The 23311-nt window shown below is 50.2% G+C and overlaps 1 protein-coding gene across 1 annotated transcript; it reads left to right on the forward strand.

Annotated features, from left to right (window-relative positions):
* Positions 1–3032: 3032 nt before the first annotated feature.
* On the forward strand, positions 3033–22272 carry GASK1A (golgi associated kinase 1A). Its single transcript, XM_048300983.1, has 5 exons — positions 3033–3482; positions 14265–15089; positions 18648–18770; positions 19047–19150; positions 19717–22272. Exons 1-5 carry the CDS (start codon positions 3480–3482, stop codon positions 19925–19927), a joined length of 1266 nt encoding a protein of 421 aa, XP_048156940.1. The 5' UTR covers positions 3033–3479; the 3' UTR covers positions 19928–22272.
* The last annotated feature ends 1039 nt before the right edge of the window (positions 22273–23311 follow it).

Consider the following 23311-nt stretch of genomic DNA (forward strand, 5'->3'; position numbering starts at 1 on the left):
AAAAGGCAAGTCAGCCTATGAAACGGAGTCAGGGTTACACCAGAAGTCTTTTGAGGGAGCACAGAGGTGCTGCTGTGGGTACAACAGCACCCATGGCCTTCTTTGCTCTCCATTGGTTTCCTTTGGATTTTGGCCTGCTTAGAGAGCCCTAGGGAAAGGTCTCAGCTCTTCTGTTTCAAAGTACTTGCTCTTGGCTAAGCTGGATCTGCCAGGAGATACCAGCAGACTGAGCCCCCCACACTGCTGTCCTGTGCCTTGCAATAGGGACAGAACAGCTTTTCTACCTGCCTAAGTACGAGGTGAGAGGGATCACGCTCGGGAGATCTTTGGTACTGGAAATCGGCCTGAGCATCTGGTGTGAGATGTGGCTGTTTTGGAGACTCATATTTTGACTGCAAGCTGGATGCAGTCCCACCTCCCTGCTCTCCTCTCTCTCCCATTGCTGTCTACACCTCTTGGTAGTTTCTTAGAGTGGGGACTGTCCCTCATCCTGCAGAGGTGGTGTCTGTCTGATTGAAGGATTGGCCTCAGCTAAAGTCAGGGAAATGTCAGGGAAATCTATGTGTGAGTGAGTAAGAATGTCTGTGAGAATGTGAGCAGAGGAGGTCAGGGGATAGAAAAGGAAAAGGAGAGAAGAAAAGCAGTTTCCACTATTCAGGTATTCACTAATTTTCCAGAATTCAGTAGCACGGATGCTACTTATGGGACCTGGGGCTGCATTGGTAGTCTTAGGACTACCCAGCTCAGGTACAATGGAGGCACAGCCATATGAATTTGAGGAGTCCTCCTCAGGAAACTGGTTTACAGTGCACTTGGTTCTTAGGCCTGCTTTTTAAATCTGATTTTTGCACTGTGAATGTCATTAAAAAGCAGGGGAAGGAGAGGGAAAATAAATTTTCTGAAATTTCAAAATTTCAAGATTGGAGCATTTGTTTCAAGGCTCACTAGATTTATCTTACTGGTTTGGCCACTGATGACTGGCTACAGCAGCCATCCAAGCCTGTTTCTGATGTCAAATTCCTCAAATGTCAGGCGTGCATTTTAAGCGGTTATTTGTAGGGAGAGGCAGTCCAGAGGGACCAGCAGGAGCGCTCGGCCTGTCAGTCAAGGTTCGCAGTGCCGCCACACTGACAGGAATCATTTTGACAGGAAATTGCATATAAATTGAATCATTTCAAAATTAAGAAAGGGAGATGAAAGTAAACGCTTCCGAAATGAGGTGCCACCTACGAGTTGTGATGCACAGGGTTCAGCTTCCAGAGCCCCGCAGATCCCTTCCCTGGCACTCACTCTGTCTTCGGACAGGCCATTTTTGTGCCAATGCCAATACTAGGTTATTGCTAATTACGTCATATTGCTAATTCTTTTAGAAGTATTAGGTTATTATCTGCCTCAGGGAACTGGCCTCAAGGGAAGTGTTTTAGGATGTTCAATGCTGCAGTGTCCAGGACAGGCGGGGATCAATGAGGTTGGTGGTGGCAGCAAGGAGGGGAAGCAGGGCTTGGTTCCTGCACCCCTTCCTCACACCCAAGGATGGCATGGAGCGGGGTGTGCTGAAGCCAAAAGCAGACACACTGCTTTTGTGTGTAACCTTCAAACCACTTCTTTTCTTAGCTATAGTTTTGAGTAGCAGTGGAAGGAGTAGGGAGATGTACCATATTAAAATAAGATGCACTCAGTGAGCCAGGAGGGTATGAAGGCCCTGGGGCACTGGGACTGGCACAAGAGCACACTGGGCGAGAGCACTGAGTTGCCATCACTGTTTACACCCACTGTGTTGCATCACCTTGTGAAATGTCACTGTGGACCATGCATGGTCAGTGAGCTAGAAGAGGGTTTGGGGACACAGGAGCCTCCTCCTGCGTCTGTCACTGCCCCCCTGTGCTGCCTTGGTCAAGTGACTTGGCCCAGGTTCCCTCAGTCTCATCCTCCTCTCTTTTTAGACCACCATATCTTCATTATACCTCACAAAAGCCAGTATTGTGCCTTTATCAGATTTTTTAAAAACACAAATATCAGTAAAGAGCAATGCTGATCTACCTGGTTTGTTTTATGGTCTCCTAGAGGAGGTAGTTGCACACATCAGGGAGCTGGAAAGCCCCCACACTTGAGACAGAGGGTTTCCTCCTGTCCCCAGGCTGGGCTGGTTGGGGCTGAAGCAGTTGGTGGTGTCACCTGCCATGGTGAGGGACTGATGTATTTTGCTTGGCCACAGTCCAGGGCTGGAAGGGGAAAGTTATATGAAACAAAAAAATGCTTTGCAGCCTGGCAGCTGCCTGTGTACCCTGTTTGGCCATGGAGGGCTCTTGAAACACACTGCTTTCCAAAGCAATGCCTCCAGACCCTCTTCTCCCAGGGGCCTGAGGAAAAGGCACTTAGGATGCACCCTACACCAGGTGCTGGGTGAGGGGACTGTGTTGGGCACTGCAGGGCTCGGCATGCTGCAGTCTGCACTGGTGGGTGTGGTGAGGGTCCTCGTTCCCTGTGCCCCTCTCCTGGCTGCCTGCAGGCACCAGAAAACAGGTGCCTGAGCACCCTAAAAATGGTTTTAATGCATTAATACCTTTTAGGCAGATAAGAAATCTTCTCCCATGTCTGCACCCACTCCAGGCACTGATGTGGCACAGCTCTTTGCTGGACCATTACTGAAAGGCAAAAAAAAAAAAAGCTAATAAAGACCTGTAAAGAGCATTTTCTTGGGCACTCATGAGCAGACCTCTGGTTCACTTTCCTGGCTCTGGGGTCACTGTGGTCCCTGGGACTCTAGTGGTCCCTCTACTTGGCTGGCACCAGGGCCACTGGCAACAAAGGGGCTTGGGAGAAACGTGTTCTTCATGTATCTTCATCTCCTTCTGGCTCAAACTGGCCCTTAGTGTTAAAAAAAAAAAAAAAAAAAAAAAAAAAAAAAAAACCAGAAAAAAAAAGCGGCAAGAAGGGCTTTTATTGTGAAAAAGAGACTTTTCAAATGCCTTCTCCCCCCTTCCCAGCCTCTCCACTCCCCTCCCCACAGGGAGGTGGGTCTGGGACGAGGCAGAGTTTGAAAACTCACAGTTGAAGTTCGCAGGGTGTCCTCCCGCCCAGGGGGAGCGGAGGCACCCGCTGGCGTGTGGTGACAGGAACCCAGCAGCCCCTGCAGTGCGGAGCTGGGCAGCGAGGATTGCGGACAGCCCGAGGGGCACCCCTGGGTGACAGCCCCCGGCCGTGATTAATGGCTTGGGGAGAGGGAGCGGGCTGATTAGTTGCTGGATACTTTTTTGTTTTGGTTTGGTTTTTTGTTTGTTTGCTTTTGGGTTTTTGTTTTTTGTTTGTTTTGTTTTGTTTTTTGCTATGTTTTAAATTTTTGTGTTCTGTGTGGGTTCCTGGTGTCGTATGGAAGTGCCACAGGCGGCCGGCACCCGGCTCAGGAGGTGACCGTGTGCTGTGTCACCCACAGGCGGTGAAGCACATGAGGAGGAGTGCGTCGGCTGCTGCTGCGAGACATGGTAGGATTTAGGGGTTTCCTTGCTGAGCTGGTAGTGGGAAACAACGCTGGGTTTGCCCAGGGACACCAGCCCCATGGGATGAGGTACAACGGGGTATCCTGGATGTCTCCATCCTGGGGACAGCTTGAGCGGGACCACTCAGAGGGTCAGAGCATGGTGAGGCAAGCAAGGCAGGGCAGCGCTACAGCACATCTGTCCTTAAAAGCATTAGGGATGGACCAAGCAGATTGGAGAAATGCACTAGGGATGGACAAAGCAGATTGTCAGGAGGCCCATAAAGGCAGTGCCTGGGGCTGCTGTAGCTAAAGCACTGCTGTCAGCCAGGGTGGTGATTACACTCCCTCAGCCAAAACCCACCTCTTCTAAGTGTCCAGGTGGCACTGCTTCAAGCAGGTGAAGAGCATGAAGTGAAGGCAGTGAAGTGCAGATGGAGATCACAAAGAGCTGCTCTGTGCTTTCTCTTTGGTCCAGACAAAGCAGAGCATTTTCATCAAAAAGCCACAAAGTCAGCCAGTTTGGCAAGGGAAAACTTCACATCCCTCCCAAGAAATGTTGTGCTTCCCCAGCATTAGGAGGCTTATCCACATCTGTAGCATGTTCCAAACCTTAGGGTGGTGTTTCATGTCATCTAGTTTTAGTGCTCCAGTTTGGAACATCCCTTGGCAGACCCATCTGAGCAAGCATGCATCAGCTGAGCTGGGATGGTCCCCCCACGCCCTGTTACCACTGCCTCACCGGGAGACAGGGGGCTGTCATACCAGGGAGTTTGCACTGGGGCGGGGGACTCTGTTCCTGCTTCGCCACCTCAACCCTTGCACAGCTTGTGTTGGGCAGGGATTGCAAACCTGTGATGGATGAGCTGAGGAGGTGCCTGGTGCTGCTGCCAGAAACTGGTCATTTGTGTCACTGAAGCATTTTTATGTCCTTGAGAGTGTGCTGATGACTCGGAGCCTCTCTGGGGACAATGCTGCTGTGCCAGCCTTCACTGGAGTGTGTGAGTGTATGTGCATGGGGGACACTAGTGTCATGCTTTACACTTTCCATCCTACAGTTTGTATAGGCAGCTTTGGTTTTCTTAATTAATGAACTTCAGCAGCAGGAAAAATAGACAAGACTGGGGCTCATGTCACCCATTTTGGGTCTGGAGATAACTCCTCCCCATCAAAGGGAAAAGCAAGGCAACTCTCCCCACACCAACCTTTTGTCTGCAGTAACATTTTTCTGTACAAGCCTTCGCTATGAGGCATTTCAAAGCATGTACAGCCTGAGCCAGGTACCTGGTGTGGTCCTTCATGTGAGAGTGGGGTATTCATTTTTTGCCAGGATTTCCATTTTGCCTTGGAAAGGGAAGGTCTGCTTCTGCAGTCCTTTCCCCTTTGTGAGCTCCTGCATTGACTGCTTTGATTTTGCCCATCATCTGGGTTTGCTCTGGGCATCTGTAGGCATGACCATCAGGTCATGAGGAATAAATCCAGGCTATGCCCTAAGCTGATCACCTTGTTGCTTCATTTGCAGCTTAACCCCAAACAAAATGCTCAAGATGATTTTTGACTCCTTTCAAACTCGCCAGGAGGGTGACCCCTTGCAGAAAGCCAGAGGGATGCCAGCTCTGAGCTCCCCTGTGGGTATGGAGAGCATGCTTGCAGCCGGCTTCTTGTTGGATCCGGCTGCTGCACATGCCCGACCTGCCGCGGCAGAGAGTGCTGGGGGATGACTGCATTACAGAAACATCTTCTTTCTTCTGGCTTCAAAATCTGCCAGCGAGTAGTTTCCAGTTGCTCTGTCGTTTGCCTAGTATGAGGCAGTCTGAATATGAGGGGCTGATTACACTGTATTAATTCTCTGGCATAGATTCCAAATGCCTCAATTACCCCTTCCATTTCCAATGCTCAATAACTCCAGTCCACCTGCAGCTACTTGCCTTGCCCTGAAGGAAAAGCCCCTTTTCTGTGAGCCTGGCTGCACCAATGCTTGTACCATGTTTGCTCTGCTTGCTCACCCCATGGATTTTGCTAGGAGAAGAAGCGGGCTGGGGGGTGGCTGCCAGCAGGCTTTTCCCAGGACGAGGTCTGTGCGACACAGGCAGCACTCAGAGCCAAATGGCAAGCAGTTTTCTTCCTCTTTTTTTCTCTTTCAGATGTAATGGCTTAATGGGAGGAAAATAGGGTTACCTTTCTGCAGCTGAGGCCAGGGCTGGTATGAACAATTCTGTTTTGAAGAAAGCCCACAGGGCTGAAAGGCCCCGCTGTCCTCCTCCTTCTCCCTCCCCTTTGGAATCCTACGAATGCACTTTCCTGCTCTCCAAGAAGGGAGAAAACCTGACAGTCAGCTCAGGGAAACCAACTGTCTGACTTGGGCAACCTCCACTGAAACTCCAACTAGGAAATCCAGTGCTACTCCTTGCCAACACCCCAAGGAGGGTTTTGTGAGCCCCCACTGGGCACCAAGCAAGCATTCCTGTTCCCTGGTGCTGGTCCACTGGTTAGAAATGAAAACTGAAAATAAGTGGATCAAAATCCCCCCTCCACAAAATATAGAAAAAACGTGATCCCCAATAAAATAAATAAAACTGAACCAAATGCCAGAATGTGTGAGGGTTTTAGCAGCATTCCAGGCACTCATGAGCAAGATTGGCAAACTCATCAAGAGCAAGAGGAAATAAAATGTGATTTTATTGTAATGTATTTCTCCCCATATTGAATACAGAACACATTGCAAGAGGGACATGGTTTTCTAGCACCTCGGCTCTTTGCCTCTGTTACATGTGGAGGAGCCACAGCAGCACAGCCCCACTGGGGTTGCCAAACCAGAGCTGGTGAGCAGCCCAGAGGTGCAGCAAGAGAAGCCACCGGGGTGAGGGGAGTTGTGAGGAAGGGGGTCCATGGCTCCCAGATTCTAGCTCTTACATCCCTGGGTTTGGAAATCCCAAAGGAATCATCAGTGTGAGCTGTGGGCTGTGGCTGGAACCAAAGTGCTGAGGAGCAGGACTGTCAGTCCCTGAATGCCACGGGAACAAAGCATATTCTTCTTCCCCAGAAGAAACTCAGGGGGTTGGAGGCAGTTTATGTGTGAGACTTGAAGGGTAGGAGTCCAGCCCACAGGCCACAGGCTGCAGCCCTCCTCCAAAGCATCCCCTGTACAACCCCTCACAAACAAAGGCAAGACTGTTCAAAATGAGCGGGGCATGAGGCGCAGATGTTGCACAAAGGCAAGCCACATCTGTTTCGCTGGGGAAGGGGCCCCCTACTTGCTGGTTCAGCAGGCAGATGGGAAAGCTGCTCTGAAAACTTATGGAGCTGAGTGCAACAGGCTGGCCGGGAAACTGGGACGAGGGGAGGGGGAAAAGGGAAACCTGGCAGGATCCTGCACAGCAGTGGTGGAGTGAGGGAGCAACAGCCGCCCAAAACTGCTTCTCTACCTCCTTGACATCCCTGCCAGGAATTTCTAGGTTGTGCTGCTCTCATGTAAGTGTGAGGGTTAGAGGAATGAGCAGAGGGAGAGGATGGAAGATGAGGGGGACTTCCCTTATCCCATGAGGATAGCAGGACAGTTGTGCATTCAGGGCTGTCCAGGTCCTCACTGTTGTCTGTGAACATGAGATGCTCTTTCAAGTCCTCCGTGATCTGGATGATTTGGGTGCAGGCTGATATCACTTCTAGTGGTGAAAAGTAATGGAGATGTTTGCACATGCAAATGGCAGCAGACCTGTGCATCTCAGTGACATAACCTGCAAGACTGCCATCAATCTCTGGGGAGATGTGTCTCCAAGAAGTAGAAGATCCAGCTAAGTGCAAGACACTGCAGTAAAAGCCCTGACTCTGAACTTAAATAGGAGAAGGATGAGGCATGTGAAAGCTTTTAGTTTGCTTACTTTAAGAAGTGTGGCATTCTGGAGACTGTTTATTTTTGTGGTGCTTTTTGTTGACTTCTGGGATTAAACCAGAGTGATCCTGAGCTGCACTGTACATAGCACCAGGATGAAGAACTCTCTGTCCGTTCCTCATAGAGCTGAGTATTAACTGTCTGCAAGCTGAGATTTACACAGTGGGAGTGAGGAGAATTATGAATCTTTCCCTTTGCTCAGGGAAAATCACATGATTTTGGGGTAAGGACGGTGTCATCACAGGAAAAGCAAGTCCCTGCCGGTACCCTGCAGGGCTTTAGTCCACACCAGGTGCAGGACAAGGTGTGTCCTCTCTGGGTTCCCCCAAGCAGCAGCCCTGACCTTGACTGCACCAGCTACACCCAATGTTGTGGAGTCCTCCAGCCAGGTGCTGGCCATCTGTTTCCTTCAAGGTGTGTCCTCTGTCTCCTGCTCCAGGTCTTCCATCTTCAGAGATGTTGAACAGGACATTTGGGATGCTGGGAGTCTTGCCACTCTTGTAAGCTATGCCTGGAGAGTGCAAGGAGTTTACAAGTCCATATTTCTGCTGTACTTCTTTAGCCCTTAATTCAACTGGGAGAAGTCAGTGCAATGGGAATAGCACTGTTAAACAGAGCACCTTACAGCTATGGCTGAAGATTTTGTTCAAAATGGTCCTCCAGATGATGGGTGTACGAGAAGGGGCTGTGCTCAGCCTATGGCTGTGCAGCAAAGAACCTTCAGGGCAAGAGGCCTCCCAAAAACCAGAAATAGTCAGTCTGGGTGGAAAGTTTAGAGCAAGAAACAGGACATTTCATCCCTGGGAAGCAAAAATTTCAAGGGGCTGATGCAGGGCCTGGAGCCAAAGACATGTCAGGTTATTACTAGAGGGAGGCTGTGGAGCTTGAAGGTTTCCAGGTTTTTATAATTTGCTGCCCCAAGGCTGTCAGTGATAACTGGGAAGAACTGTGAAGGCAACATGATTTGAGAAGTTAAAGGGGGTATGTTGGCACCACCCCTTTGAAGTCAGTGCTCAGACTGAACGGTGCAAACACATTTCATCCCTTTGTGCTGCTGCCAGAGTGCTGCCCTCTGCTAGTGCAAAGCGCGCTTGTCTCCCACTTAGGCTATAAATTACCCAGAGATTTTGCAGACTGTCCAAAATTTAGCAAAGTGCAGCATGTTGTAAGGTTTCATCCCAGGCAATTTAACTTGGTCATTTTCTGGTTTGGTTTTGGACATGTTGCTGGGAAGGTTTGTGTGCCAGCTCCGAGGACTTTGCTGACTCTGCAGGGAAGGACCCAGTACCATGTGGTGATGTGTCACATTTCCATCTCCCCAGCTTCAGCTGACCCAGTGTTTGCTGTGACTCCATTTCATAGGCTTTATGGGAGCAGTCCCCCTTCCCAGTGCCTGGCTTCAGCTTCCCAAGCCACTTGTGAGGGGTAACATGTGGAAGTGGGGCCAGAGGAGCACCTTGAGCAGACAGGCATGACCTACCTGCCACATCCCTGTCCTGGAGCCAAGCAGGATGGTCTTCAGGGTGTCCACAGAGTGCCAAAATGCAGTGGGGTCATGGTTCTCCCCTCTGGAAGGGCATTTTTAAGGAAAAAAACCTGCAATTCTGAAGGAAAAAACCCCAGACACAAAGTTTGTGTGGGTCTGCTAGGAATTGCAGCCACTTTGATGGATCATGAGGTGAGATGAAGAGCTGTTTATTCTTCAAGCCCCGTGGCGATGTGGGTGCAGGTGAGTGTTGGTGGAGCTGTCCCCATGTGCTGGGGGTGCACAGCAGGCCTACCCTCCTGGGGAGCCACTCTGACTAAGCCAGAGGGACCTTTGGGACTGGCAATTATCGTTTAATAGCTGTCTATAGTAAATTCCCCCTCCGTGAGCCATCTATCTTCCCATAGCAGGATAATATAGGAAGGCACTTAGGCACTTGAATGATGGGCGATGGACGCTGCCAAGGATTTGCTTCTGCTCAGACTTGCCCAGAGTCACTCCAGGGATGGAGAGGTTTTGTCTCCTTCCATGTCCTCACCATGGTTATGGGTCTCCTGCCCATATGCCATGCCCTTAACAAACCAAGAAAACCCCCTGCACAATATGAAAAAGAAGAGGCTGATCCACTCCCAGATCTGATTGACGTGCCTGCTCTCCCATTGCACTGGGAGCTGCTGCAAGCACCATGTGTGGGTGCAAGGCTCTGGAGACGTTCCCAGAGGTGGGGGGCAGGCAGAGGAGGTTTCCCACTGGTTTTTCAAGCAGTCTTTGTTAAAACTGGTCACGGCAGGCTGCACCTCCTGCTGCCCAGGCTGTTTTGCGGTTCATTGGGCGGGCAGCGAGCACGGAGCTGGGAGGGTGAGCACAGCCCTGTGTGTTGCACCCACCGTGCAGAGCGCACCCCGCTCAGTGTGCACCCAGATAAATGCACAGGCCTGCCTTTAACCTGCTCATCAGCAAGGTTGCTTTTGGCAAAGTCGTCTGAGCTTGGGAGTCTACAGCAGGCAGGTGGCCAAGAGTGACATGGCCATGGCTGAGCCATCCTGGCTTCCTTGGGCACCTCTTTGGGACAGTGGGATTTACTGCTGGAGGGGTCTTGCAGTGCTGGCGCAGGGGCAGGAGCACTCTTTTGAATGCCAGAGAAAAGCAGGAATCAATCCAGTTTTCAAGAGCCACGTATTTCCGTGGCATCTTTCTGGTCTCAGGGCTGTTTCTTACATTCTTGGATAATGAAGTTTGGGGTTTGTTTTTCTTCTTTTTCAAACTCGACAAAGCCAATTTGATGCACTTTGAAAAGAAATTGAAAACAGGCTTCTCTGCTTCAAATCCTGCCAAGGTTCAAGCATCCTGGGAATACAATGTCAAGGATAATCCTCCCCCACCTCACCCCCAGCTACACTTAGAAAGTTTTATCTCCTAGCGTCAAAGCTGCACAGCTCTCTACTGTGCCTTCTGAGCCTGGGCTGTGCTGTGTGTCCCTCTGATGAGTGAGAGTATATATTATTTACTTATTGGCATCCTGGAACAAGTAGTACCTCTCTTAAGCCTTTTTATGGGTTTTGCCTGCTGGGAAAAGGACCTAATTTCTGGCAAAGACATGCTGTATGTCAGTATGTCAGCCTGGCAAAGCAGAGCTGTACGTATGGTTTGCATTTCGGGCTGAATCGAAGCCATAGCTTAAACTGCAGCAATTTTTTACAGCAGGGCTCAGAGAAAGACTCTTTGGAAAAGTATTTACCCAGGGCTTGTAAATGCAGTATTATTTCTGCAATGTTTTATCACCTAGGTTATTATTAAATTTGCAGTATCAAGCACCAGAAATAACACAGAGACTGTACTTGCACCTTTTTTGTTTCTTTTTGTTGTTGATGTGGCAGGGAAACCCTGAACGGTGCTGGGGAAAGGAGCCTGCACTGGCCCTCGCCCAACTTTGCAGCCCAGGGTTTCAAGTTTAGGATGGGAAAGCAGTGAGGCTCTAACTTGTGGTGCCCAAACCCGAGCTTACTGACAAGGAAGACAAAGTGGGTTTGGACAATAATGATTCCTTAACCACTTGGACTGTAAGTGGACTTGACATTAAAAGCCCGTCAATCATTGCCATCCCTTTGGCATACTCTGGTCTCCAGCTGTGGGTTAAAAAGGATTTTTCCTGCAGTGTTTTGAAGGTTCTCCATGTGGCTCCCACATGCATTTTCCCCCCAGGATACTGGAAGTTTTGGCAGCCAGGCTTTTTAGATATCCAGGGATGGTATAAGCAACCAGAGGATTATTATCAGCTGGATAACAAAACCAGTCACCCTGAAAATCCTCTGTGCTGAAGAAAAGGGTTACAGGGGTTTTTGGTGAGAGTGGGATGGGCTGTGTCTCTCCAGAGGGGTGGCACAGGGGACGTGCTGGGAAAACATGCCCAAGAAAGCATGGATTGGGAAGAGACTTGGCTGGATGCAGATGGGAACACTGAGATTTACAGTTAACCCTACCCTTTGGGATTAATTCCATAGATATCACTTCTGTTAATTCAGCATACTTTGAGGCCAGAGGAACAGATTGTGAGGCATTTACAGTGATGATTTGAAAGGAGTATGGGTATCAGGATACCAGGATCAGCTCTTTATATGCCACAGAGCTATTTTACTATGGTTAAACTACGATTTAGACTTTGCACCTCCCCTAAACTCTTGCTCAGGAGGCCAGATGGGAATTGCAGGTGTTTGGGAAAGAATGTGTGTCTGCACTCTACAGAATTTGCTTGAAATCTGGGGCATGAAGGTTTCAAGTAGCTGAGCTTGGGTGTTTGCCTGTGTCAGTTGGTGTCGGCTGTGGTTCCACAGCAAATCATTATCCCATCCAAGTGGGAGAGAGCTGGAGAGGCATCACAACCAGCTGCTTGACAGAAGTCCTGCTGCCCCTCAGGGTACTTGAGGGTGCTCATGCTCATGCCCTCCCCAGAAAGGCACCTAAGGCAATGATTTAGCCATGTAGTTTGATGCCTGGGACAGTTAATGCCAAGCCTTGAATAACCCTGCTGATGATCTAGGACAGGACAGCCCTCTCTGGACAGTCTTACCCTGGACTAGGTCCTTTCCAGTCTGGGAAGAGATAAAGCAGGGGTCCCCCGGCAGGTCCCAAAGCCCTGTACCAGACAGCCCCTGGTTCCTGGCAGAGGCTGGTGTAAGCCCTGTCTGAACAAAGGATTCAGCCCAGCAGATATATTTTGCTGCACTACATTGTATTTCTGGGAGAGAAGCAATTAAGTGAGAGCTATAAAGCTGAATCACTCCAAGTGCACCATCAATAGCTCTTATAAACTGCATTAAATCTGCTCAGTCCTTGAAAGAGAGGCGTGGAAGGAACACCCCTGTGGCTGAGGCCAGTGAGGCGGTGGCTCCTCTTACCCATCTCAGCTGATGCAGTGTCTTTGCAAGGGATGTGGCTCCTCACCAGGGGGCTGTCTGAAGCAGTCTCCCCAAGGTGAGGGCATGAACCCTGGTGGATTTTAGGATAGTGCTGTGTCAACTCATAAGCTCATGCTCTGGGGTTGCCTGTGGCAGCTGCTCTTGGGGCAGGAGTTGGGCTGGTGGTGGGTCCCTGCGGTCAGTGGGAGCCTGTGGTCCTAAAAGCCCCATGGCTGGAAATGCTTCTGCTTGCTCAGCTGCTTTCTGGAAGTCATTCTGGCTGCTGGCTCTCACCTCCCCAGCTTTTTAGCTCTTTTTTTCAAGCTTTTCCTCTTATAAACAGTCTCTTATCCCTTCTTTGGCAATACATTGTCCCACTGTGTCTGCCATGGATATACTTGTGCTTCCAAAATAAATAATTGCAAAAAAATGTATCCACTTGACCATTGCCTTGACTTCCAGTGTGGGTTTGGGCCACTTGGAAATACCTGTTGAAAGCAGAGAAAAGGCATCAAGGTGCTTTTTGTGGCTCTGGCCTTCTGAAGTGTGTGAAGTTGCCCAAACCTGGGTGAATGAGGCATGGGTGCAGCATGCTCCAGGGAGTGGATTGGCTTGAAGAATCTCACAGTGCTGCCCCACCACTGCCCTCCAGCTCAGCCTAAATGGGAATGTCCTGTGCTTAGGGCAGCCCCAGCGCCATATGCATGGGGTTGCTTAAGGCCGAAGGGGAAATACAAATTTAGCAATGCAGGGAGGCTTGCACAGTGTTTACTTGTAGCTGCCTTTCCAGCCCATATATTTATTGAAGTCACGTCACAGTAGAAAATGTAACTAAAAGGAGTGAAAAAAAGCTGTGTGTATAAAGGTATAGACAGCAAAAGCTGGTAGTACATGTTTAAAGGCAGCTCCCTAGTGCTGGGAATCAGAATACTTTAGGTTTCACATATAGCACAGATCATATCATAGACCTGTAAGATGGTTTGGGTTGGAGGGAACCTTATAGATATCTAATTTGAACCCACCTGTCACGGGCAAGAACACTTTCCACTAGACCAGGTTGCTCTGAGTTTCATTCAACCTGGCCTTGAACACTGCAAGGATGGGACCTCCCCAACTTATCTGAGCAACCTGTTTCAATGCCTCAACACTCTCACAGTTGAGGATTTTTCCTAATATCTAATTTACACCTACTCTCTTTCAGTTTAAAGTCATTACTCCTTGTCCTGTCACTCCATGCCCTTGTGAAAAATCCATCTCCAGCTCTCTTGTGGGCCCCTATAGTTGCCAGGAAGGTGTTGTAAGTTCTCCCTAGAGCCTTGTCTTCTCCAGGCTGAACAAACCCAACTCTCTCAGCCTGTCTTCATAGGGGAGATGTTCCAGCCCTGCAGGAGTTTGCATCCTTTTTTAAAACACAGACAGTCACAGGTCCTGACTGACACTTGGAGCTGCCTTGCTTTTGCCAGACACAGCGATGGGCAGAGCTCCAGAGGCCTTGTCTCGGCACATATTGAGATATCCAAGCTATGGGTTCAGTGTGCAACCAGGATAGGAACCAGTGAGGATGCCCAGAGTAAGGTCTTAGGAACTGGAAAGTGTTCACATCTAGACAGGAATTTGCTCTGAGGTTTTTTTTGTTGTTGTTTTGGGGGTTTCTTGTTTGTTTTTGTTTTTAAATTTCTTGAGTCTTTAAAGCAGAATATTTGACCATGAAAAATTCATTTTCCATAGGATGTTCCCATATCTCAGCACTGCAGACATGGCTACCTCTGTGCGGGCATTCCCCACAGGGCTCTTGCTCTGATTTGCTTCTGAAGGGACTCCAGCTTATTGCCGGCACAAATCACGGCACCAGCCATAACCCTCCCGCTACAGTGCTGTGGAGGCAGCGAGTGTTTGTGGAATACCTCTCTCAGGGATCACACAAGCAGAGGGGCTGCTTCTCTAAAGCAAATGCAAACCCTGTTGGAGACCCTGCCTGCAGCAACACTCCAGCATCGTTCCACCTTTCTGTCCCCACAGGCCCAGCGACCATGGCGACGGATGGGGATGAAGCCCCCAGCCCCAGCGGCTGTCGGGGTGCTGTTGGCCCTGGCCCTGCTGGCTCTCATCCACCTGCCCCAACCACCGGCCTGCTCCCCACTCCCGCTGCCAGCCTCGTCCCCTCCAGGGCCCCCAAGGGAGGTGGCTGCCCCCCTCTCTGGAGGACAAGCCCACAGAAAAAGGCTCCCCATGCCCCTCACTCACCTGCAGCAGGAGCAGGCCCCTGGCCGGAGCAGGAGGCAGCGGGGGGTGGAGAGGGACACTCCTCCATGGCTCTCTGCTGACGACCTCCAGAAGATGCGGCTGCTGTCCAGTGGGCACGTGGTCTCCAAAACCCGCGTCCCTGCCCACGGGCAAATCATGCGGGTGGGGCTGCGTGCCATGGGGGATGCCAAGGGAGATGCCAAGGGAGATGTCACTCCAGCCAGCCCAGAAGGAGACTGCCAGGATGGGCGCTGTGGGCTCATCAAGCGCCCTGGGGACCTGTATGAGGTGCTGGCCTTCCACCTGGACAGGGTGCTGGGCCTGAACCGCAGCCTGCCCGCCGTGGCCCGGCGCTTCACCAGCCGCCTCCTGCCCTACAGCTACACCGACGGCGCCCCGCGCCCCATCATCTGGTGGGCTCCTGACCTCCAGCACCTGGAGGATGCCAACAATGACCAGAACTCCTGCGCCCTGGGATGGCTGCAGTACCAGGAGATGCTGCAGCCCCACAGACCGACACTGGTGGCCGGGGACGCTCCCTGCTCCAGCATCCCACACAGCGAGTGGAGCCGCCTGGCCCTCTTTGACTTTCTTCTCCAGGTAGGGCTGTGGTGATTGAGGCCACCTGTCCCATCAGCTGTGCCACCCAGGTTCCCCTGCGCCTGCACCTCTGTTGTCTGACTGTGGTCTCCTTCTGCTCTGTGGGGTCACAGGCTGTGGTTTTTTGGGATTTATTTTCACTTGTCAGCTAATGGGGAGCAGCAGAACTTTGTGCAGAAGCACTTTGGCCTGAGTATGGTCCATGTTTGGGACTTGCAGGGGAAACACAGGCAGGTTTCAGATGCGGTGAGTCTGTCCTCACGTGGGCGAGCTTTCTGCTGTTCATTTTGTGCAGATGCTGAAGAGGCTTGGGACATCCCTAGAGACATCCCTAGGGCATCCCTAGTGACAAGCAGCATGTCTTACATCAGCCCCATCACATCCAACCTCAGGGATGTGCTGCTGGCACTGGGAATAAGGAGCCCTGCCCCTTTGGACAGCACTGCCTTCCTCCTCCTTGGCATTAATAGTACTTAATCTTCTGTCTGGAAAATCATACCCTGCTACTACAAGGGATTACAACAGTATCCCAGAGAGTTATCAAGTCTTGGAGGGCAGAAGTGATTTCTGTGCAGAAAAAGAAAGCCTGTTTAGGTACCTGGGGGCTGCTTATCAGACAAGAGAAAACTGCCTGAAAGGGCTAGTATTAATATAAAAGAATGAAAGGAAGAAAGAAAAAAACCCAAACTAATAAAATGTGTTCTCCTTATTCTTTCTCTTTTTTTATGGTTTGTTTTTTTATTTTTTGTGAAGCCTGACCATTAATCTTTATAACCTCAACTATGGCTGGCAGAGGTGGAGCAGTTCTGGCTGGGCTTGGAAATATTTTAGCTGAAACAACCAGAGAAATGAGAAGATTAACCAATCCCCTTCCCTTCCCCAGGCCAAAATGCCGCTGAGTGCAGTGGAATGGCCAAGACTGCAGGAGAAAGTATCTAGCTCTAAGGAGAGTTCTTCTTCATGGGCTGAAACAATGCAATGATAAATCCAAGGGCAATCCACAAGTTCTCCTCAGTAATTCTAATGGAATCCTCCCATGCATAAAAGTCACATAAAGGTAAAGAGTCTGTGGGATATTACAGAAGTGGAGTAGCATCTTTCAGAAATGGCTTTAGCATCTCACACCCCTGCTGGGGAGGGAGAAGTTGTGAGATCTGAGTGCTGTTGTACATTGGCATTGAAATCTTGGTAGCTTTCTCCAATTGCTCTTAAAATTGAGCTTCTTCTGTGTTGATTTCTCTTGGTGTTTGCTGTAAGGGAACCCCTCACTATGCACAAAGTTTTACTGGGAGCAAAATGCTGAGCCTGGTAGAAAAGGGGCTACTGCTGATGGCTTTGTCCTGCTCTTTGAAGAGGGTCAAAAGCAAATCAACTCTGCAGCCACATCCCTGTCCTGGGACACCCTCTTCCCAGCCAGGGGGAGAGCAAGGAATCTTTCCCCAGGGGATGGCATCCGGGGTTGTATCATAACTAGAAAAACCTGTCAGAAACAAGGGGCTGCCCCAGGGTGGGCATAAGAGTGGCTGAAGGTGAGCTTCTCACAGGGTTTGAGCTTGGGTGGGACAAGGTGTGGCTCATGTATTTGTGTTCTCGCAATAATACCAAAATTCCCATGAATTAGAGCTGTTTAAGCTCTGGAAAGAAGAAATTAATACAAAAAAAAAAATCAGGCAAGGGCTGGCAGAGGGAGAGCTTGTCAGCATGTCAGAGCACTCTCAGCATTTCCACAGCCATCTGATGCCTCTCCTGGGGCTTTACTTGAACACCAGATCTGCCTCCACCTCACACCTCTGTGGGTCCAGCACCAATCCCCCTTGGTTTCACAGGTGCTTGTGGGTGGGTGAGTGGAGAGCTGAGCCTATTTAATGTCCCTGTAAGTTATCTCAGGTTGTCTTCACCTTCTGTGCAGCCTGCAAAATTACATAGCAGGTGAGAGAAACTGGCGTGCTGAGCTTTCCAGTAGGCAGATCAAGGAGATGTGTGGACGAAATGTGATATTTTCTTCTGTTTCCATGTGTTTTGTGACAAGATGCTCAAGCCCTTTTTAACTGGAGTGTCTCCCAATGGAGAATTGAGTGCTTCATTAAACTTCCGAAAACAGAGAGGTTTAAGAGGCTCCAGTGTGGGACTAATCCTTCTTCTCAAAGGGTTATGAATGGAATGGCCATGGAGATCACAATTCGTGTTTCCTGCAGCATCTTCTCCAGTGCTTGGTCAGTGTTTGGGTTCAGACTGAACTCTCTGTCAAAGTACATCCTGTAATTGTTAAGTTGTGCTAATTACCAGGGTGAAGGCAATAAGCCACTGTGGGTCACTTGGCTTCTGTCTTATTGTCACCTGTAGATCCCTTCTGGCTCACCTGAGATCTGCTCCAGCCCTCCCAGTGGCTCCAGGAGCCTCTCTGCACCCTGAGCCCTGCCTCCTGGTCTGGCACCAGCAACACTGAGCAATTCAGCAAGTCGGACATTTTCATGCTGCAACCACAAAATAGATTTATTTTCTATTTTCTATTTTCTATTTTCTATTTAATATATATTTATATTTAATATATATTTTATATATATTTAAAGGAGCATGTATCTATATATATATCTCGGAGGGTTTTTTGTAAACAGGCCTCGAGAGCGGGAGGAGGTGAGGCAGCTCCCCTACAGGGTCATGTCAACACGCAGCCATGGGGAGGTCTGTTGACAGCCAACAAGGTCCTGTCTGCCCCACAAACCACCCCAGAGGATGTACCAGCTCCTTCCGACAAAGCTGAGGAAGTTCCATAAACACTGAGGCCGGGTCTGACAGAGATTTATGTCTTTTATAAGCCCTTCATTCCTCCAAGGTTGTGGTTGAAACACTGGAAGTTGCCAAGCACCATCAGGGTTTCTGCAGGGAACTGGGCTGGGAAGCAGGAGGTTTGACAGCCTGGACAACATGGAGCCTTAGCAGCACCTGCAAATGATTAAATGCAAATGTAGCTAAAACAAGTCACTGTGGCCCAACTTAAATGTCAGGCATGCTCTGTGTATGCACAGGCCACTTTTTCCCTTGCTGATACTTTTCCATTCATCTTTCCATTGAGAGCTTCTCAGGTTACCATAGGGATGGATGAAAGGTTGCATGTGTGGCAGGAACCAGATGAAACCATCATCCAAAGCACCAAGACTTGGAAAAATAAATTCTTTTTGAGGTTTCAGACTCTAGGTTTCCTTGGGTGCTTTTGCTGGTTTTGTTCATTCATTCATCATCATGTACGTCTTCCCTTCATTTCAGCTGGAAACACAACCCCTTCACTCTGTGCAGATACAGAATGTGGAGGTACCAGGTATCTGAACTGCATCCAAAAAGCCTGTCACCATCACCTTTGTCATCACCTTCTTCATGCCAAAGGGGTTTTGCATGTGTGCTCCCATTCCTCTCACTCACCAGCGTATGCAGCTTTTCCACTGCACATCTGCTGAGGATCCCTAGAAATGTTTTATTTTCCTCTGTACAAGAACAGCTCACAACAGGACCTCCCCATCCCAGGCACATGTCCCTGCTAAGGTTCCCAAATGTCTCCTGCAGGTTCATGACCGCCTGGACCGCTACTGCTGTGGGTTTCAGCCAGATCCCTCTGAGCCCTGTGTGGAGGAGATGCTCCATGAAAAGTGCCGGAATCCAGCAGAGCTGGTCCTGGTCCACATCCTGGTATGTCTCCCTGCTGTCCAAGGGCTGCTCTGTGGCTAACATGAAAGTGCCTGGGAGGCACTTGCAGGGCTGAGGTGGTAGCAAAGGGAATGTAGGTCCCATGGTGATGCTGGGTCCCTCGTGGGAGGTGTATCTGGGCATGGAGAGACCTAGACTTGGGCATCTGCTTTCCCCCAGATGCTCTCAGGCTTTCTCACTGCATTAAGAAGCAGCCTAAACCCCCACATTGGTGGCTCTCTGCAGTAAGTGAACTTCTCCTTCCCATCCTGCTGGCAGGTCCGAAGGAGCGCGCCGTCCCGCCTGGTGTTCATCGACAACGCGGGGAGGCCACAGCACCCTGAGGAGAAGCTCAACTTCAGGCTCCTGCAAGGCATAGACAGGTAGCAATGTGTAGTGCTGGGCGAGGGCTGAGGTGGCACACACGGGATGTCCAGCAGCCCTGTGTGTTCTCACCTTCTTGCCACTCCTGGCTGCCCTGGTGGGCCACCCCTGTGAATCAGGGCCACCTCCCACCCAGAACAGGGTGGGGGCGTAGGCCCACAAAAGCATCCCATGTGCCCCTGCCCTGAGACTAACTCTTTATCCTGCTCTGGATGGCTGATGGCAGGGTCCAAAGCCTATTTCCCCTCTTTAATTGGCAGCTGCACAAAAATAATGAATAATCAGGTATTTCAGCATTTCTTGCGCCATTGCCCATGAGGCATTTTGGCATGCTAGAAGCCTCTTGATTTGGAATTTGTTTGGATCCGTGTCTGATGGAGCTATCCTGTGTGCTCACCATGGGCAGAGTTTTAATCAGGAGGCTCCTCATCCTGCGTTCCTCTGGGTAGATGTGCATTTCGCCTTGAAGCATCTTTGCTTGAGTGACCCCCTGCTCCCTTCCTCTCTGCTCAGCCTTCCCCGGATAACCCCTTCCCTCCCTGTCTCTTCTGCTCCTCCACTGCAGCTTCCCAGCAGCGGCGGTGGCCACGCTGCGGTCGGGCAGACTGCAGAGCCTTCTGCTGGAATCGCTGCGCCTGGACCGGGAGCTCTGGGAGAGTCAGGGCGGCGCCGGGGGGCTGAGACCCCTGCTCCGCACCATTGACAGGCGGGCACGCGTCCTACTCCGCCACATCCGGGAGCACAACCTGACGCTGTTTGAGGACTCGCCGCGCTGAACCGACCGCCGGCTGGCTCAGAGTCCCTGCCTTGCACATCCCAGCGGCCATGGATGGACCTCATGCCCTCGGCATGGATGTTGTGAGGCTCCGTGCTGGTGCTTGGCTCTCTGCAAGGTGTTTCCCCCCCCACCTTGCAGGATGCTCTGGAGAAGCAGATGGAATCACAGGGAGTAGGAAAGATGGGGAGGAGATGTCTCCTAAGACAACTCACAACTGCTTGAGAAGGGCAACAGCCATCAGCATGGATTTTCAAAGGAAGGGCACATCCATGAGGTTTTTTGGGTGCCTTCACTCACACACACACAAACACACAGCACCTGTGAAAGCTGGAGGCTTGGACAGTTGAACAGCTGGCAGGGACCCTGGGAAGAGTTAAAGAAGCAGTGGAAGAAGTCACTGGCAGCCTTTCCAGGTTTGTACTGGGCTTTTTCATGATGCCTTCACTATTTCCAAAACATCCCAGGCAGAGAGGCAGGGGGAAAGCAGAGGGGAGCTTTCTAAGTGGATTAAGCAAAGACAAGACACTAGAGCTGAGCTCTGCCTTACTCCCAGGCACACATCTCCTCTTCTGCAGGGGGAGACTGAAGCCTGAAGCTGGACTAGGCAGGACCCTGGAGCTCAGCAGCATTGGGTAGCAGCTGTCCTCATGTAGCCCATGGTACCATCCCTGGTGAGAGCCATGTGCCATGATCCATGCATGTACCCTGGTAGGCCTGGGCTGCTGCCAAGGCATGCTCTCAATGTTGGATTTGAAGACTTAAATCTCTCATTCACTCTTTCCCTTTGCTGTCAGGGGATGAAAGGCAAAACTACCCCACTTCTGAAAAGCACTCCTGGCTGCTCTCTTGGGCATAATTGCACTAACTCTTCCCCAGGATTGCAGAAAAATGTTTTAACAAAAATACCAGGCTATTTTAGCAGAAGGCAGTCGAGTGCAAAATGCTTTCTGAGCATGCTGGCACCTCTGGCAGAGCCCATCCGGCTCCTGTCACCCCTCAGGCTCTTGCCCAGCAGCCTGCTGTGATAAAGCACAGCAGCATCCCAGCTAGGCAGGTCCTCAAGCCAGAGCTGAGAGATAGTTCAAAATCAAAATGAACAGGAGGAAAAAAAGATGCCGGGATGGGCTCTATCATTCCCTGCAGTGTTTCCCACCTGATGCATGCAGCCAGTGTTTGCATGCCCGGAGCAGTCAGTTCCTGGCCTGTGGGTTTATGGTTTGCCACTAGAAGGCTTTTTAAAGGGGCCTCTGGGAGCAGCCCTCCATTTCTCCATTTCTCCAGTGTTACAGGCAGAGCTTCCATGCTTCAGGCACTCAGATTCACTTGTGCCTTTGGAAAGTGTCAGTGAGACTGGCATGGGTGCCCAGCTGCACCATGGTGCAGCTGTCCCATTGCAATAGCTTTGGAGAACACGGCCACCCATGCAGTGGGCGAGGAAAAGCTGGGTATGGGTACCTTCCCTGCTCCATCCTTCTCAGCACTACGTCAATTTGAGAGCGTGCAAGGGGATGCTTTAACACCCATGCTGATAAGCACAATCAATTACCTTTTTTCCTTCTTTTCCCTCTTGCTGGAGAGAGGGTGAAGCGAGATGTGGGTGACATGAATCAACAAGCAGGCATGAGTGCTCTCAGGAAGCATCAGCACTCAGCATCACAGGCACAGCAGCATCCAAAGTGCCATCAGCTTGTTCCTGGAGTCCTGCCCTCCAATTAGCCAGGGAGAGCCTTTCCCCCAGCACTCTCTCCACCCTGTGAGTTATCATCCCATTTGCTGCACCATGGGATGGATGGGTCATGGAAGCCCCAGTAAAGCTTGAATTGTGGGGATTTATTACGGGGAGGTGAGCTTAGCTCGTAAGCTTGCAAGAGAACAAAATAACTCATCCTGGGTCCTATGAAAAACCATACCCAGGCATGGCTGTGTAAGAGTACAGGATACGAAATGTAACATGATTAAATCCAAAAAATATGCTGTGAAAAACTGTGAGGTAACAAGAGCATTAGTTAGGATGTGCAGCATCAGTCAGAGTCGTTTTTTCTCATTAAAGGGAGACATTTCATTAAAAGTGAGGTTTTCATCCCATGTAAGCCAAGTTCTCAGCAAGAATCAAGAGACAGGTGTGGGGTCTGCACAGTGGCCAAAGCTGTGGACTTTGCTGTGCTGGACCAACAGCTTTTGCCTTGCCTCTGGTTGCATCTGCTCAGCCTTAACATTGCATAAAGTAGTGGGGCTTTTTTTGCGTTTCTTTAGTTGTAACATGAGTTTGCTGGCTAAGCACGTGTGGGAACATCTGTAAGCAGTAATACATGTGAATAAAAATCCCTCGTGATTTAACAAAGAGCCACGTATGGATAAATGAGAGAAGCAAAAGCCAAGATCTTGCTGAGACTGATCATTAATCTTCTCTAATTAGTCCATTTTTCCATGGGCTTGCCTATGTAACCAGCACAGGCTCTGCACGGCGGTCTTGGCTGTTCAGAGGAATCCTGTGGACTGCTTGTGTCAGCCTTTACCACGTCGTATTGGGTTGGGTTTGCTCCAGCTATCAACGTGTCGTATTTCCTATGATAAACTTACTTTTGTGGTTATAACTACTTCATAGTTATAAATATTCATGTGGGGCCATGCTTGACAAACAAGATTTCATCTGAGCAGGGATGCTGTTTTACCAAATTTTACTGCACATCATCATGGACTGTGTTGAGGTGTGGTCACAAAAAAAGATTGTCCAAACCGGCTGCAGGATGGCTTTGTCTTTAAGAAGGCAGTGGCAGCAGCAGCTAAGCAAAGGAAAAAGCACTGGAGAAACAAGGGCTCCTTGACGGGGGAAATCCCTGCAGCACCCTCCTGCTCACCCTTGGCACCATGGGAATGTGCTCTGAGAACAGCATTTGGGAGCATGGGCATGCACCTCCACAGAGCTCCATCAGAAGGGAACTCCTTCACAGGATCACAGAATCACCAGGTTGGAAGAGACCTCTAAGATCATCGAGTCCAGCCCATGTCCTAACACCTCAACTAAACCATGGCACTGAGTGCCACATCCAATCTTTTTTTAAACACATCCAGGGATGGTGATTCCACTGCCTCCCTGGGCAGACAATTCCAGTACTTCACCACTCTTTCCATGAAAAACTTTTTCCTGATATCCAACCAATATTTCCCTTGGCACAGCTTAAGACTGTGTCCTTCATTCCGCAGTGATCCGAGTGCCATGATCCATGTTTAACATCTCCCTGGCTGTGCACAGCCCTTCAGCTGGCAGAAAATGGGGCTGGGGGTTGGAAGGCAGGGGCCAGATTGGCTCCAACCTGCCGAGCACACACCCTCACACGCGTGCAGGCAAACACGCTGTGTCACTGCTCCTGTGCAGCCTGAT

The sequence above is a fragment of the Corvus hawaiiensis genome, chromosome 1 (genome assembly GCF_020740725.1).
Source record: "Corvus hawaiiensis isolate bCorHaw1 chromosome 1, bCorHaw1.pri.cur, whole genome shotgun sequence".
In the NCBI taxonomy this organism is placed as follows: domain Eukaryota; kingdom Metazoa; phylum Chordata; class Aves; order Passeriformes; family Corvidae; genus Corvus; species Corvus hawaiiensis.

Bases quoted from the DNA above. Each gene is read 5' to 3' on its own strand.
- GASK1A (XM_048300983.1), top strand. The intron at 18,771-19,046 runs GTATGTCTCCCT...TCCTGCTGGCAG, and splicing joins TGGTCCTGGTCCACATCCTG to GTCCGAAGGAGCGCGCCGTC. The intron at 19,151-19,716 runs GTAGCAATGTGT...CCTCCACTGCAG, and splicing joins CTCCTGCAAGGCATAGACAG to CTTCCCAGCAGCGGCGGTGG.